Genomic DNA, 16,889 nt, shown 5'->3' with positions numbered 1-16,889 from the left:
CTGATAAATGTGAAGAGCTTACCTGCCGATGATGTCGTCGAAACCTTTTGTTTTGTTTCCTTTGTGTGTGACTCACCTGAGAGAAGAGGAGGAGGAAGGGGCAGGGCGTAACCCACCTGTGCTTGGGTCTCGGCGGGTATGACTCATCAGTTTCAACCTCAAAACTGAAGGAAGAGGGACAAAACTATCCCCCAAGAATAAAGGTTTGGCAATTTTAGCCAATGAATGAAAGAAGGGCTAAGAAAGGACTATGACTAACAAAATGTATGCTGATTAATTCCAATTAATAATGGAAAATGGCAAAAATTAATACGTTTTTAATTAATTCACAGTTTTTGGATTAATAAAATCAAAACAAAAAAATATACAAATAAGTATTAATAGATAAGTGATAACTAGCTAGAGCAGTCCTTCATGTGTGTGTTCAAGGTTCTTATCCTTCTAAATTAAGTTATTTATTCACATTTTTGCAATAATATAATAAACAAAAAAAATATATAAACACACATTTTACTAATACATAAATCACAAATAGCTAGTATTTAGGGTTATTTTCATGCTTCTAATTAATACAAATATTAATTGAATAATTAATACAATTCTAAAATAAAATATAAAAAATATAAATACATTGAAATTAAATTGATGCCATTATAATTATGCGAAAATTCAATTATTTTCTATTAATTTCATAACAATTACAAAATTATTACATATTCATATAGCTACACTTTGTATTTTATTACAGTTTGTATTTAATGTATTTTTTGTGTCAGTTAAAAAACAAAATTATGAAGCTAGACAGATGCTTTATGCATTTTTTCAGTCTTACTATATAAATACATTTATAATGTATGATTAGTATTAAGTACAGAAAATGGATGGATAGTAAATAAAAACAAATACTGTAAAATTAGATATTCATAAATTGCTTCTGTCCTATGATTTGTTTTTTGTATCCAGTCATACATTAAAACAATATTAACCTTTATTTTATTAACACATTAATTAATTCAATTCATTGGCTATTGGATTTTTTTTCAAATTATTTCCCTACATATATATATAATATATATATATATATTTTTTCTGGACATACCACTTATATTTATTTTGATCTTACTTAATTTCATAATTTTTAACCAACATAAACAGCAAAACAATTACATTTTAATGAATTTATGTTTTTTTTTTATTTTTTTTTTTAAATACGTTGAGTGCATTTGTGTATTTTCATACATCTAATTAGTGTATTTTATAAAGTTCTTACCCTGGTTGCCAAACACACAAATGACAACAAAATAACAATCATTAGATTTAGAATCTTTATTGTAATTTCCGCGCACTCTTACTTTTGCCTTTATTTATAACACAATGAATATATTGCACGTAAAAATGTCCACCCACAAGACGACTTATAATAAATAAATTCATTAAATAAAACAGCATGGCGGATTTATCCAGTGAAAAAGTTAGCAATAAATGCATTAGCATTGTCAATCCAGTGAGCAAAACATTATAAAATTTTCAAAGAAGGTTCTCCACAAATATATATTTAACATGTTTCTACATTACAACCAGTCCAGTGCACATTAACGCTAAAGTTAGCTAGCTAGCATATAGTATTTATTACAACAAAGGCACTTGTCTTTTGTGATTTAAAAACAAAAGAATAAGTAAAACATTATTGGCATATCAGAAAGTGTCGTGTTCTATGAGCACAAACCTCGACTCTCGCGGTTATCATTCGTGATCCTAAAACATGCTTTTGAGCACCAAAAAACGAGTGTCACATAAAGCCAACTCGTCAAAATCGTAATCATGTCCCATCTTAGCAAAATCATGTTTTTAGCATCTTACAGAGAAAGAATGAGAAGAAAAAAAAAAAAAAAAAACATTGGAAGTGCTATGAACTTCCAAGATAGCAATGTCACTTCCTCGTATGGGAGAGTCATTTTCAGGTCGGCTACTAAAGAAACAACAAATTTGCGATGTCATCATTGTGCGACAAAATGACAGCTTGGATGTTACTTTGATACTCTTTTAGATCCTTTGAAAGGCATACATATAAATAGTTCTAATATTATTATTATTAGATGCTCCCTTACAATGCAGGACGACCTTAGATAAGGGCTGGGGAACCATTTTCTTAGCATAAGTTTTTTTTGGTTGTCATTAAAAATTGTATGAGTTGTATATTTTTGGTCTTAATGTTTCTCTGGTGTTTGTTTCTGCTTCTCTGAGCTTTGTCTTTTCCTATCGGGGATCATTTTAGTTTTTCTAAAGTCCTCCCGGGGTCATACGAAAATGTAGAGGTTGAATATTTGTGGGACCTCATTACAGTTCCTTTGATGGTCAATTAGTTTTTCCAGTGGCGTGTGGTATCAGGTCACACGTATTCTTTGTTGTCAAGGTCCTTCTTGATGGCTTTCTTAATGCGGTCGATCTCGTCTTCTTCCGAGCTGTCGTAGTCGTAGCCCTCCTTTTTCTTCTCGTCCGAGGCATCGGCCCCTTGTTGGTCTTCGTCCTGCGGCGTGGTGGTGCACTGCAGCTCCTCGCGTATGGTGTTGAGCTCCACCAGGCCGTCGTGCAGCTGCGTGGCCACCTCGCGGATCTTGCCGGCAAACTCGGACTTGGCGCCCTTCTTGAGCTCCTTGGAGTCCTTGGCCACGAAGTAGATGTCCATGCCCACGAAGAGGCCCGTGAGGACGCCGGTGGCCATGCTGGCGATCTGAACGGCACGCGCCGCCGTGCTGCCCGCCACGTTGGCGATCTGCACCACGCGCATGATCTCGTTGGCGTTGACGAGGATGGCCTTGCCCGCCATGGCGCCATCCTCGTAGAAGCTGGAGCTGAGCACGGGGAAGTCCCGGTTGTACGCGTTGTTTTTCATCTTGATGAGGTCGAAGCGCCGCAGGTTCTCGATTCCCTGCTTGATGAACTTGAGACACTTGTTGAGGTCCAAAATCTTCTCCTGGTAGTCCGTCACGATCTTCTCTACCTTCTTGCGGTCCATGGAGTTGTTGACCTGGTTGGAGATGCCGGCGCCCGCCGAAGTGAGGCCGCCGGCCGTGGCCACGCCCAGCCCCACGGCAGTCACGATCAGGGAGGTGCCGAAGGTGACGGGGGCCAGGGCCAGGCCGGCGATGGTGGCCACGCCGCCGATGGCGCTGGTGGAGCCGCCGGTGATCTGGGCGATCTTGGTGTTCTTGTTGAACTTGTCCAGGGCATCGGCCATGCTGTTCAGGTCGATGACGTGCTGCCACAGGCTCTCGGCGCGCTCAGAGAACAGCTTGTTGAACACGCGGATGCCCTTCTGAACCTTATCCGCCGTTACGGCAAACGCCCTGACCACAGGAAATAGAAGTAGATTTTTTACATCCCAATCCTACAGACTAGCACACTAAATTACGAGCTAACTAACCATTAACCGATGCGACCAATCAGAATTTAGTGGTAACTTTGGTGTACTCACTCACATACCAACTAACAAAAAAAGTTTAGTGGTGATTTTTGTGCAAGGGCAAACTATCTAACTAAAAAACTAATCAACTAACTAAGTAGCTAACATACTACTAATCAGAGTTGAGTGTTTTGTGTAATCAAATAACACTAACTGACACAAACTAGCTAACTGACTGACTACTGTTCATACCAATCAAAAATTGAATAATCCTACTTACATTAAAATAATGCTACCAATCAAGGTTTAGTAGTAGGTTTTGAATAATGCTACTAATTTATTCACTCACGATGAACTTATACTACCAATCAAAGTTTAGTGTTAACTTTTACAAAAACCTACTAACTAGCACACTACAAACTAACATTACAGATCAGAGTGGGAAATTTAGCAAAAATACTACTAACTAGGTGATTTAAGTTTAGTGGTAACTTTTGCATTTGATTGATAACCCACGAACTGACGGTCCAACCAACTGACAGACTTATGCAACCAATTACTGTTGAGTGGTGACCTTTGCATAATCCTACTAGCCAACTGATGGACCAACAGCCCAACTAACCCACCCGACAGACTTTCGCTACCAATAAAAGTTTAGTGGTGGCTTTTGCGGAATCCTACTTACTAACCAAACAACTGATGGAACAGACCAAGTAACTAACCAAGTTGACCTAACTGGACTGATGATTAACTAACTAACCTGACTAACTTGAACGACCAACTAACTAACTTGACCAACTAGACTGACCGACTACCGTAATGGTAAATAAATGAGCAATTTGTGGAATATCCATCCCAGTGTCATCCAACACTCACTTAGCTTCTTCTTTCTCCGTCATGTCTTCATTCTGAGGCGTATCCTCCCAAGCTGAGGAAGAGCACATTTTCAAAAAGGCACAAATCAAAAGATTTCACACCACCCATCCTTTTGAATGCTACAACGACCACCATTTCACAAACATTTGTCTTCAAACGTTTAGCGATTGTTGTCCAGTTCATTTTAGTAATGAATAGTCTAGCTGGAGTCTCTGAAGTGTTTTATTGTGACTTACATTCCACAGTGTCCCACCAGTCCATAAGGCGGTCCATGTCCTGGAAGAAGATTGAAAAAATGAAGAATAATAAATAAATAAATAAATAAATAAGGCATTGCCATGGAGACGGGACGCTCTCGGGACCGACCTGTCTGTCTTCGGGCTGCGACGGATCAATGCGGAACTCCTCCAGCTGTTCAAACAAACACCTGTTTCCACCCTCGTTCTGAAACGCAAGTCGTAGTAGTAGTTAGTTGTTACAGTCCACTTGCACTGGGGTCAAGTGTTAGCAGTCACATAAAAAGCAGAACAAGTTTACGAACTGCGTTATTGTTTGCTTTCAAAAATTCTAACTAAAAGTGCAAGTGTAAAAATTATGTCCTTTCCGGAGATTGCCAAATGCTATTAAATATTGTTGGGAGAATTATAATAATTATTAAGTGCTATTATGTTATATTGTCATGCTGCTGCTGTTGTTTTCGAGTACAATTAGGCTGTGGACTGTTTTTTCTCAGATTTCTTTTTTGTCTGGTGACAAAATTAATAGATTAAAACAAAATATATATGTAATTAAAAAACAAAGTAAATGCTATGCTAATGATAAATGCTTTAAATCTAAATGAAAATCTAATAGAACAAAATATAAAAATAAAGCTTCATTTGTTTCAAAATAAAATAATGAAAATACATTGAATTAGAACTCAATAGAAGAAAAAATTAAAACTAGAAAACAATGAATGAAATAACTAAATTACATAATGTTATGCATAAATTATTTGAATCCCAATCAATATCTAATTAAAAGTGTAATTAAATAAATTAAACTAGATCAAAATAAAATAAAAATAAATTAAGTAACAAAATAGAATACAAAAAAATGAAAACACAAATAATTTAACAAAATTTCACCTGGATAACAATAAATTAGAAGAAAAACAATTAAGAGATCAATAAAATGCAAATACATTCTATGAAAATAAAATAAAGAAATTAAAACAAAACAGTTCTATTCTTAATTAGATCATGATAATTACAAAACAATGTTTTTTAATTAAAACAATAAAAAAATAAATCAGGAAAATAAAAATAAATCCCACTGAAATAAAGATAAAGAAAATGAAATTAAATCAAAACTACAATAAATAAAATAAATTTAACTCTACATAAACGATAAATTAGAACAAAATAGTATAAAATATAAAAAAATACATTTTAAACCAAATAAAAATAAACAAATGGCAATTACATAAAATCCCAATTGGGGAAGTGATTTTTGCGGTTTACAGTAGAGGACTATTTTTACAATGTCTCACTAAACCAATTGTTCCAGCTCGATGCTGAAGAGGAGGAAGTGATTCTTTTGTGTGTCGTGTTGTTGCAGAAGTCGAGACTCACGTAAAGGAAAGCGGACAAACAAGTCAGGACACATTGAAGCGGCCTCATCTCGTCTTACATGCCTTCAACACAGCTGCTGCGGCGGCTTTTGTTTTGGAATGCAAAGGGGGGGGGGGGGGGGGGGGCAAAAAGAAACGAGAAAACAGATGCTGACCAAAAGTGTTTTCTCCGAGGGGACGAGGTCACGTGACCGAAACGGCCCTTTTATTGTAACAGCGGTGAGAAAGATGACGTAGTGTCATTGTGTGGGAAGAAAGCACTGACTGGGTGGAACCAGATTGACATCGTTGTGGAGGGTGAAAATGAAAAGTAATTATTGTGTCTCTGGGGGAAGATGGGGTCATATACTTTACTGTATGAGACCTTACAAAACAAAAACATGGGAGATGAAAAAAAAAGTAAATAATAATAATAAATAAAAAAAAAAGGGCCATTAAATGGATGGATGGAAATACAATTCAAACTAAAATGAAAGAAAATTATAACAAAAACATTTTAACAAAATACAAATAAAAAACGAATTGAAACAAATTAAAGTCTACATTGAAAAAAACAAAACAAATACATTTAATTACAAAAAAATGAAATAAAAAAAAAAATATATATAATACAAAATAAATGCCAAACAAACAGATTTAAACAAAATTCAATTAAAATTAACAATTAACTTGAAATGCAAATAAATGTAATCAGGACAATAAATATGAATAAATTAAATGAAAATAAAATACTAAAATGAAACAAGAATAAATTAAATAAAAACAAAATAAAAGTAAATTAAAACAAAATACAAAAACAATAAAAATTGTCTCAATAAAGTAGAAGTTTACCTCTGCATCTGCATCCTGTTTCTGTGCTATTTTGTTCTGCAACACACACAAAATAAAGTCAATTAAAACACTATAATAAATACACAATTAGGTCAGTGAACTTGCTTGACAACAATTTCCAACTGTAGATAAACATGCTGGCTGTCAACGCCACCATACGAAACACTTGACATCTATTAAATTCTTGAACCTTACCTTGACGCGAGGCATGAAGGGATTGTGCCTCTTAGGCTTCTTGACTTTCACCTAAAAATGACAAAACAAACAAACAAACAAAATGTAAACAATGATCGGGAACAATTTATCTTGTAAGGAAGCAAGACAAAAATGAAGACCTCTTCTGTCATGTTGGTGCCATCCTCCTCCCTTTTGTCCTCTTTGGATTGCTCGTGATCTTTTTCTTCTTCTTCTTCATCTTCATCTTTCAGCCCTTCGTCGTCCGATGGAGGCTGTTGTCCCGTGACGGAATCAAGTGTTAAACATGGCCAACTTGCGAAATGAAAACATGTGCCATTCACGTACCTTGGCAGCAGCACGTGACATAAACGGGTTATAGCGCTTTTGTTTCTTCTTGTTCTGGAAAGGTGACATATGGAGATATGGAGATAGTTCACACCTGCTATATCGCGGTTCATCGCTTGCCGCCCCGCTCTAGCGCAGATTTTTCAGCGATAATTTTTTTATGAGTGTTTACAGTTCACAGAAAAGTCTGAATTTAGTGTAGTACCACGGTGCGCCGCAACATGAGTTATAGCTGTTGTTTGCTGGTTGATAATTACTGTAACATCAATGCTAATTACCGCAAGCCCATCTGTTGCATTTCGCATTACATGTTAGCATCAAGCTACAAACTTTTGTTGGACAACATTTTATTGGTTTCGTAAAACATTTAGTTTTTTTTAAATATGCAATGTTTAATTCTCGTTTGTTTGATGTGTCAGTTTTATAGTAAACTTCAACTGGGAGTGAAACAAACAATTTGAAGCAAGCACGCTTGGCCTCTTGTTTGGAGAACTGTGCGATACAGAGAGGGAGAGAGTCTTCATTTCTTTAAAGTCATTTTATATCATCGTCTCCCATTCCTTGACAGTGAGAGTGAGAACGGGCTCTAAGAAATACTTGGGGAAAAAAAATGTGCTTTCATTAGTTTACGTGTGTTTTAATAAGTTTAAGTTAGCTTATCGATTCAGTTCCGCCCATCACACTGCTTGGTCACCTCATCGTTTTATTTATGGCATCACTTGCGAGGATTCTGCCAACAGTGATTCATATCACAGATTTTCACCTATCACAGGTGGGTCCGGAACGTATCCTCCCATGATAAATGGGGGGTTCACTGTATATGAAAATATCTCCACTCGCTGGTCACAACATTCGGTACAAGTGCACCTCACCGCTTTGGCCTCCGCCGGGGTCGCCGCGTCTCCCTCGCAGTCTTCTTTCAGCAACTCGTCATCTGATCGGCTCTGCGAGATAATGATCTGTTAATAGATTCGCATTCTGGCTCCATGTCACATGACGCGTGATAACAACCTGATGCTGGTTCTCCTGCTTTGGCACATGTGCGTTGGCAGCTCGGCTCCTCAGCTCCTGAAATCCAATAGCGGTGCGCAAGAAGCAGGTCAAGCAAACACACTTGCACGTGATTTCTTTGATCTTGACTGCAACGCTGACTGTGTTTTAGGCCAATTCTAGGACCCCTTTTTGACAATTTGAACACTCCTTTGGTTACAGACTCTGTTTTAGGTCAGTTTCGGAATGCTTTTGGAAAACAGGACTTTTGCTCTTGAATGGCACACTGACTGATGTTTTAGGTACACTTTATAACTCTTTTTGACAGCTTTTTAAATTTTTTTTAGGACTCATGCTTTTGAACGCTACTCTGACTTTGTTTTAGGTGGATTTCAGAACCCTTTACGATTGCTTTTAGACAACTCTACGCTGAATGCGTTATTGCAATATTAGTCTTTTGAACTGCTCTTTTTGCACAATTGTCAAAAAAAATATATATATATACACCGGCATTACCAGATAACTAGCAACCCTTTATTGCTCAGTGACTGTTTTTTGTCAATGTCTTTATGTCTTAAAAGTGTTCTGTTGTCGTACTAGAGCGGCTCCAACTACCGGAGACAAATTCCTTGTGTGTTTTTTGGACATACTTGGCAAATAAAGATGATTCTGATTCTTTTGGACGGACACAATCAAACAACACTCGAGGCTCCACCTACCTCCTGCGAAGGCTTGCGTGGGGGAACTTTGGGAGCTTCCTTCTCTGTCCTCTGTCGGGACGTCATGTCGTTGTTGACCTGCAGGAGGCAAGTACTTGCTATTTGTTGGCTCATAGCAAAATAGAAACCTGGCAGCAGGAAATCCAGGTATGAGTCAGTAAGTAGTACCTTAGTGTCTTCAGATGCTTTCGCCTTGGCTTTGTCCTGAACCTGTGTCCCGCTCTTCTCCTGTGAAGACATAAAAGTGACGCCAAGTCAAAGCGGACGCGTCGCCACGAAAGCGCCGAGTGGAACCAAACTGCGGGCAAACCTCTTGGGCGGCTCGACGTGGAAGTGGCGGCGTTTCACTTCGCTGCTTTCTCGCTCTGTCAACGCCGTTGTTTTTGAGCTGGCCAGGACGAATGACACACAGGAAGGATTTAAAGGGGGGAGGATGTGTGTGCGTGTGGTTACAAAGTACTCATGATAATGAAAACACAGTACTTTCTGTTTCCCCTCCACTTGTTTGTCAGCTTCTTTGAGCGTCTCAGTGTCCTCTGTGTCTTTCTGTGCAAAAGAGATAAGTACAAGTTAAAACCTTTTACTTTTGTATTGAAACTTTCTAAGGTCGATAAAAAACATTTGCCACAGCGCTTGGCGAAGAACACAGGGCCACCAAAGGGACCTCATCTCTCGTCCATTTTTTTTGGGTTCATGAAAAATGCAACAAAGGACTGTTTGATTTGGGGTGATGCCGAGTGATGAGGTCAGTGTTTCATTCTCAAGTCCTACAAAGCTGCGTTCAAGACCAAAAGACTGCCAAAAATGTACAAAAGCAGTGAGTAAGGGCTCTGAAATGGTCATACAACACAATCAGCGGTGTATTCGAAACCAAATAAGTTCGAGTTGTCCTGAAACAGTGAGTGTTGCTTTCAAAGCCAAAATAGGAACAAAGTTGTCCTTAAGCACTGTCAGCATATACGTTCAACACCAAAATAGTCCTAAAATTGACTTAAAACAAATTCAGTCTTTTGTTCAAATACCAAATGACTACTAAAATGTACTAAAACAGTCAAACAGGGTTTTCAAATGGTCATAAAACACAGTCAGTGTTGCGTTCAAAAGCAAAGGAGTCTCAGATTTGTCCTAAATCAGTCAATGTTGTTTTCAAAGCCAAAAAAGTCACAAAGTTGTCCTTAAACAGTGAGCATAGATGTATATTCAATACATAAAACAGTCCTAAAATTGACTTAGTTCAAATACCAAAAGACTACTGAAAATGCACTAAAACAGTCAAAAAGGGTTCTGAAATAGTCTTCTTTGTATTCAAAACCGAAGAAGTCCTGGAATTGCCCCAAAACAGCGAGAGCTGGGTTCAAGACCGAAAGAGCACAGCCACTAATAAGCTCATGATCCCATCACCACCAAGGCTCCATGACTAGCACCATCACCTCCAAGCTCAGCAAAAAGAAACAACGTAATTAAGTTACTTTATTGGCAGCCTTGAATGGGTTCAGTTTGGATATGGCTCCCACTACGCCGTTCTGAGGGAGGCGAGGACACATTAAGATGGACGCCACAGAGGACAAAGGTTACCTTTGACACCCCGACCACTGCGCGTGTGACCCGAGGAATGTATTGACCTGTTTGTGGCCGGAGAACTTTTCGCTGGCGACAGGCGTCTCCTCGTCGCTGGAGTCACTCTTCTTGTCCTTTCCGGATCGGAACGGATTCAGCTTGTTCGTAGCGACGGCCAGCTTGCTCTGAAAATAAATGGTTAAGGAAGAAAAAAAAAACAAAACATAAATCCATGAAGTTGGAGAAGACATAAGATTTCCTCAAAACAACTTGTAGAACCTGTTTGTGGGCGGCCTGGTTCTCGCCGTTGTCCGACGTCTCCTTGTTAACATCAGCGTCTGTGTTTTCCTTCTCCTAAACAACCGCGCACAATCTTTTCATATTCATATTTTTGTAGCTTTTCATGGAAAAAAGAAGAAACAAGACGAACGCACCGGTTTGTCAGAGTAGAAGGCGTTCTTCATCATGGCACTGAAACCGTTCTGGAGACACACACACACACACACACACACACACACGTTAATGCTCAAATTCTTCATGAAAGCACATCTTTTGATGAGCTTTATTGATTACCTGCTTGACTTTGGGCTTCTCCGACAGGTTTTCTTTGGAGCCTAGCGACTTTTCCTTAGACTTCTCCGCGAGACTGTCGCTGCTGTCGGAGAGCTCGCTGGCTGCCGTCAAGTCCTCCTAAAATGCAAGAGGGTGTGAGCGTTCAAGAGCAGAAAGACTCCTGAAATTGTCCTACAAGTTCTAGAATTGCCCGATAACACTCAGCGGTGTGAAATAACAAATATTGACTTAGAAACAGTTTGTTACGTTCAAGACGAAAAAAAAAAAATAGCCTTACAATTTTATGAAAATGCTTAAATTTGGCAGACCTAACAAAACAGTCAGATTCCACAAAAACAGTTGTGAAATGTTACTAAATCACAATCTCGCATTCAAGAACAAAACTGTCCTAAAACGCTCAAACACGGTTCTCACATGGTCTTAAAATGTAACGAGACTTGTGTACTTGTAAGCCTTAAATACCATCTTTGTTGCATTCAAGACCACAGGCGTGTTAAAGTTCTCCTTTAACAGTGTCACAAAGCCTAAAAGAATGTTAAAAACCAAGTGTTGTGTTCACGACCAAGAGTCCTGAACCCATCCTAAAACAGTCAGACTTGTGTACTTGCTTTCGAGACTAAAAAAATGTCTAAAATTGTGCTTTAAGTTTGTGTTGCATTCAAGACCAATAGAGTGTCAAAATTGTCCTTAAACACAGTTAGTGTCACAATAAGGACAAAAAGAATTGGGGAAAAAAACATAACTAAAACAGATTCAAATATTGCATTCGAGAGCAAAAAGTTTCAAAATTGTCCTAAAGCCATCAAAAAGGCTGTGAAATGGTCCTAAAACACATTGAGAGACTTGTGTACAAGACGGAAAGAGTTCTAGAATCGACCTACAACACAGTCAATGTTGTGTTCAAGACCAAAAAAAAAGTCCCGAACTTTCCCTTAAACACAGTTCGTGTTGCGCTCAAGACAATATTGTTCAAATTGTCCTTTAACGCAGTCAGTTTTACATTACAAAAAGAAAAAATCCTTGAACAAGATGAAAAACACAAAGTCATAGATGACTATCTAACCTGAGACAGAGTTCTGGTTGCAGCCGGTTGTTTTGGTTTTTTGAACACACTGCTGAAAAGTCCTCCTTTCTCCTGTGGAAACACAAAGAAATGAGAATTTTGCGGGCATCACGGTAACACAAAGCAATAAGTTGGAGTGCCCCTGACCTTAGCCCCGCCCTCAGAGAGGTTGTCACTGCTGGCCGACAGCTCGCTGGATTGAGACAAGTCATCCTGGAGCAGTGGATAAATTGGAAAGTGTTGATAAAAAAAATTTAATGGACAAATACAAAAATTGGCTCTACAGCCGCTCACCTGAGACTTTGTCTTTTCTTTCAGCGGCTTTGGGGATTTTTTAAACATTCCACTAAACATGCCAGCCGACTCCTGGGAAAGAGCACATTAGCTATGGATGTTAGCATTATTCGCGCTAAGGAAAAGTAACGCGTGTAGGTGTTAAGTCACCTTAGCATTGTTATTGTTGTTGACGCCAAGATTATTGTTGCTTCCCGGCTGCTCGCTGTTTTCGAACAAATCGTCCTGGAAAAGAATCTGATTGTTGTCCATTGCAGTAGGATGACTCATATATACATATGGAGGGGGGGGGGGTCTTGACACGTCTCACCTGAGATTGTGTTCTTTTAGGAGATTTTTTAAACATCCCGCTGAACATTCCGGTACTCTCCTACAGGGAAAACATATACATATACATGGCATGCAAGAAATGACAAATAATATGTATATGCATAGTTTAACAGTTCTATACACAGGCAGTGTGTTCAAGAACAACAACAAGTTCTGAAACAGTACAAAAACATATTTAGCTCTGTGTTCAAGAGCAAAAACAGCTCTCAAATGGTCCTAAAACTCCTTTGGCATTGCTTTCAATAGTAAAAGAATCCTAAAATTGCCTAACGGCCAGTGTTGCATTCAATGTCTAAAATGCAGCCTGTGTTATGTTCAAAACTGACAGAGTCGTCCAATTGTCCTAAAACACATTCAGTGTTGCGTTCAAGACAAAAACAATGCCTAGAATTCTCTTAAAACGGTCAGTGTTGCATTTAAGAACAAATGAGCACTACAAGTACACACAGACAGTGTTGCGTTCAATACGAAGAGTCCTCAAATTGTCATTAAAAAATCCAACCTGTGTTGCACTTAAGACCAAAACAGTCCCAAAGCTGTCCTGAAACAAAGTCAATGTTCAATACGCAAGGAGTCCATTTGACATTGAAGTCTTGCATTCAAGGCAAAAATAGTCCTGAAAATGCCATAAAACTCAATCCACAGTAAATTCTAAAGCAGAACATTCCTGAAATTATCCTTAAACCCAGCCAGTGTTGCGTTTAAGACCAAAAGAGTCCTGAAATGGTCTTAAAACACAGACAGTGTTTCATTCAAGAACAAGGAGGTACTACATCTGTCCTAAAACACAGTGTTACATTGAAGACCAAAAGTGTCTTGAGATGGTCCTAAAACATGCTGGCCTAAACACTAAAAGTTAAATTTTTTTTAGGTTTAAAGACCTTTTCATTTTGACATTAAAAACTCACCTTGGTGTTGTCGTTCACGTTGTTGTCGCTGGCAGACATGTCAATGTCTAGAAGATCCTAAAATAACACAATGAGATATTTTACACCACTTTAGATACATGTATAGGTTTAATTTTAGTATGGTGTGTTACCTGTGAGGGCCTGCGTGCATGTCCCCGTTTAGGAGGTTTTTTCAGTATGCCGCCCAACATGCCCGATTTCTCCTGCGAAGGACAAGTGAATTTAGCATCAGATGCTAACCGGTGGGAGCTAACTGTACAAGGGAGCGCTCACCTTGGACGATTTGCTGTCATCTAAACTGGCTGAAAGCTCTGGATTGTGCTGTGAGACCGCCACCTAGAACAAACAACATAGTGTTTTTGAAAACAACTCTGGAAGCGTGACGTCGTCATGCTTTGTCCGGATTTCTTTAGTCTGGCTAACTTCCCTGACAAGAATAGCTACAGAAAGTCAAAGCACCAACAACAACAACAACAACAAACCTGCTGTGGCTCTTTGGATGATTTAGGTTGCTTCTTGAACATGCCCTTAAACATACCTCCTTTGTCCTGGAATATACATAAAAAAAGACATTTATTTGGACGTCTTCATTAGCCTAATGCACGTCATGGAAAAATAGAAATTAGAAACCTTGGTGTTGTCGTTCAGACTGTCATTGCTCTTTGACAGTTCACTGCTGACTGACAGGTTGTCCTGTGTTGTACACATTCACAAGGAAATAAGGAAAACAAAATTGCAAGTTGATTATTACTATTAATATTTTTACAATTATTAGTGACATGGTTGTAGTACCTGTGGTTCCACCAATTTGGAGGATCTCTTAAACATTCCACCGAACAACGTTGCCTTTTGCTGAAACAAGAGAAGAAAATTCTGCTATTTCCACAAATGGAGATTGGTCATAACAACTGCAGATGGATGTACCAATGAAAGGGCACATTTTTATTAGAACTATGTTAAACGATGTTGGCGCTATATTGTGATTCATGTCAAGTGAAAGTTGAGTTTAAAACAACACATTATTTTTGATTGTTTCTGAATTTTTTATTGTTACATTAAAAAACATGGTTTAGTTCCCCCCCAACCCCAAAAAAATCAAGTTTATTTTGTATTTAATTTCAGTCTGTATATTTAATTTGAGCTCTAAAGCCCTATGAATCCTTACATCTGAATTAATAATAATGACAATGCGCAATGTAATATAGTTTATATTTAAAAACAATTATGTAATTGATCAATTCATTTCAAATTATTTAAAATTAATTATAAAACAATACATTTTAATGTGTACTCTGATTTCTATATTTAATTTGTATTACTGATTATTTATTTTACAGTATTATATTTATCTACATGCAGGCAGAATGGTGGGCAAAGTATAAACATTAGCATGATTTTTATATCTTCAACTTTGTTGTTTAATGTTTTAAAAATTATTTTATTAGTTTAATTGCAAGTGGGAATGGTGGCCACAGCGTAAACAAGGAGGCACACAACATTGCGTATTGATCACAACTGCCAGAATCATCTGGAATGCTAATAGTCGCCAAAGCACTGCACATAACACAAGAGCTTGTTGAAAATAAACATTGCACATTTACAAAACTCCACACACTTCATCTAAGAGACTGTGTGCAGCTGTTTTGGTTAGCAACGGCTCTCAAAAAGGTTCGTGTTTGAAACCTAATGCATTTAGCGGCAACAAAATTAAATCATTGTACTTACTACCTGTTTATGTTTTCCTGAGGGGAAAGGGGAGGGGCATTTATTTGTTTCACTCGGATGGCGCGGCATCGCGAGATCTCAGTATTGCTACAGTATCAGCATCAATGTTTTTTTTTTTTTTGTCTCTCTTGATCACATTAAAAACAAAGAATACAATTATTGGACACTCCTATATGTTTTTGGTAATATTCTGAAAAGTGGATTTTGGTACACAATTATTATTTTCATACTTTTTCAGCTGTGCATTTACATAGATTACATAGACCATATATTTTGTTGTATAGTTAAGCTAACGCAAATCACGGAATGTAAATATTTTTACTTATAACCCATATAAAAAATATATATAGCGTCAAGGTGGGAGGGGGCCAAAAAAAACAAAAACAAAAAACAATCAACACTACTATCTCCATGAAATGACACTCATTGAGTAAATGGGTTCTCACCGCGACGTCTCCTCCACCATCACACTCCAAGTCAAAGTCCAGATCACCATACCGATCCTGCACGAACACGTTGAACGTGGTAAATACTTTAATAACAACAAGAAATAATATAATTGTGTGTGTGTAGTATGGCTCCTCTCTCTCACCATTTTGTGTCTGTTTCAGCTTCAGCCTGTGAAGCAAACTCATAAATATGTTCACGTCGTTTTTCCTTTTCTCCGGTTTCGTGAAGGAGCCTTTCCGGACGTCTGAATTAAAAAGGTCCGCCCACCCCTGCTCACTTGAGGGGGGAGCAAAGAAAACCTTCACCCAATTCTTTGAGACGATGTTTAAACAACAACTCTTACAAGACCTGCCGAGCCAGTTCCACGAGCCTCGCCTTCATTAGCGAGGAGGGGGCGTGGCCTGTCTCACCTGCCGGCTGGATGCGTGCTACGTTGAGGGCTACTCGGAAATCTTAACATCCTGTTCGAAATGCCAAAACTAGAAAGAATTGTGTGCTGCGAGAGGGAATAAACTCACTAAAAAAGTGACGATATTTTCACGGAAACCAAGATTCGCTGATATTTGGTCTCATGTCAGTTTAAAATTACCATTAAAGTCCAGTGAAAATGATTGCACAACTTTTAAAAGTTTTTTGTTTTGTTTTTTTTAAATTGTATATGTTAAAATAAAAAGTCCAGTCGCTAATATTTTTTTTTGTACAGGACATTCATTTCATGTTTATGTGCTATTTAATGTTTTCGGAACGTTAAATAGCAATTAATAAATAGATTAAAAAATACAATACTTAAAAAGATCACAATTACTTTGTCAATTCTTTGTGTGCCCCATTTATTTCATTGGCTGTCTTGAAACATTGTTAAATTGCAAAAAAAAAAAAAATTATAGTAAATGATTTTAAATTGTTTTTAAACCCTTTGAGCAGCAGATTCATTTCACAACCTGTCTTGGAACATGAAGTTAAAATAAAAAATACATGAAATTTATAAATAAAATAGTAATATATTTTTCTTTTTATTAGAACTTTTCCGTGCAGC

General features: G+C 37.8%; 1 protein-coding gene and 1 long non-coding RNA gene across 3 annotated transcripts; one reads left to right on the top strand and one right to left on the bottom strand.

The window, feature by feature from the left end:
* Positions 1 to 1,311: 1,311 nt before the first annotated feature.
* Positions 1,312 to 16,206, bottom strand: apol1 (apolipoprotein L, 1). Of its 2 annotated transcripts, XM_061797440.1 has the most exons (32): positions 15,996 to 16,205; positions 15,850 to 15,906; positions 14,471 to 14,530; positions 14,309 to 14,371; positions 14,161 to 14,226; positions 13,952 to 14,014; positions 13,810 to 13,881; positions 13,679 to 13,735; positions 12,751 to 12,810; positions 12,591 to 12,665; positions 12,441 to 12,512; positions 12,294 to 12,359; positions 12,147 to 12,218; positions 11,084 to 11,200; positions 10,945 to 10,992; positions 10,790 to 10,864; positions 10,576 to 10,695; positions 10,423 to 10,476; positions 9,437 to 9,499; positions 9,264 to 9,341; positions 9,122 to 9,181; positions 8,954 to 9,031; positions 8,256 to 8,312; positions 8,117 to 8,188; positions 7,245 to 7,298; positions 7,058 to 7,171; positions 6,918 to 6,968; positions 6,723 to 6,758; positions 4,646 to 4,723; positions 4,516 to 4,555; positions 4,280 to 4,331; positions 1,312 to 3,347 (listed from the first exon to the last, which is right to left on the bottom strand). In XM_061797440.1, exons 1-32 carry the CDS (start codon positions 15,996 to 15,998, stop codon positions 2,390 to 2,392), a joined length of 2,991 nt encoding a protein of 996 aa, XP_061653424.1. In that variant the 5' UTR covers positions 15,999 to 16,205; the 3' UTR covers positions 1,312 to 2,389. The 2 variants fall into 2 exon arrangements, with proteins under 2 accessions (XP_061653424.1, XP_061653425.1); XM_061797441.1 differs by lacking the exon at positions 10,423 to 10,476 and having other exon boundaries at positions 15,996 to 16,206.
* Positions 9,003 to 9,453, top strand: LOC133488916 (uncharacterized). The gene is made up of 2 exons (XR_009791772.1): positions 9,003 to 9,100; positions 9,190 to 9,453. It is a non-coding gene; the product is annotated as an uncharacterized LOC133488916 (long non-coding RNA).
* Positions 16,207 to 16,889: the final 683 nt, after the last annotated feature.

Source organism: Phyllopteryx taeniolatus, chromosome 14 (assembly GCF_024500385.1).
Source record: "Phyllopteryx taeniolatus isolate TA_2022b chromosome 14, UOR_Ptae_1.2, whole genome shotgun sequence".
NCBI classification, from domain to species: domain Eukaryota; kingdom Metazoa; phylum Chordata; class Actinopteri; order Syngnathiformes; family Syngnathidae; genus Phyllopteryx; species Phyllopteryx taeniolatus.
This window is presented reverse-complemented; position numbering and strand designations above follow the sequence as displayed.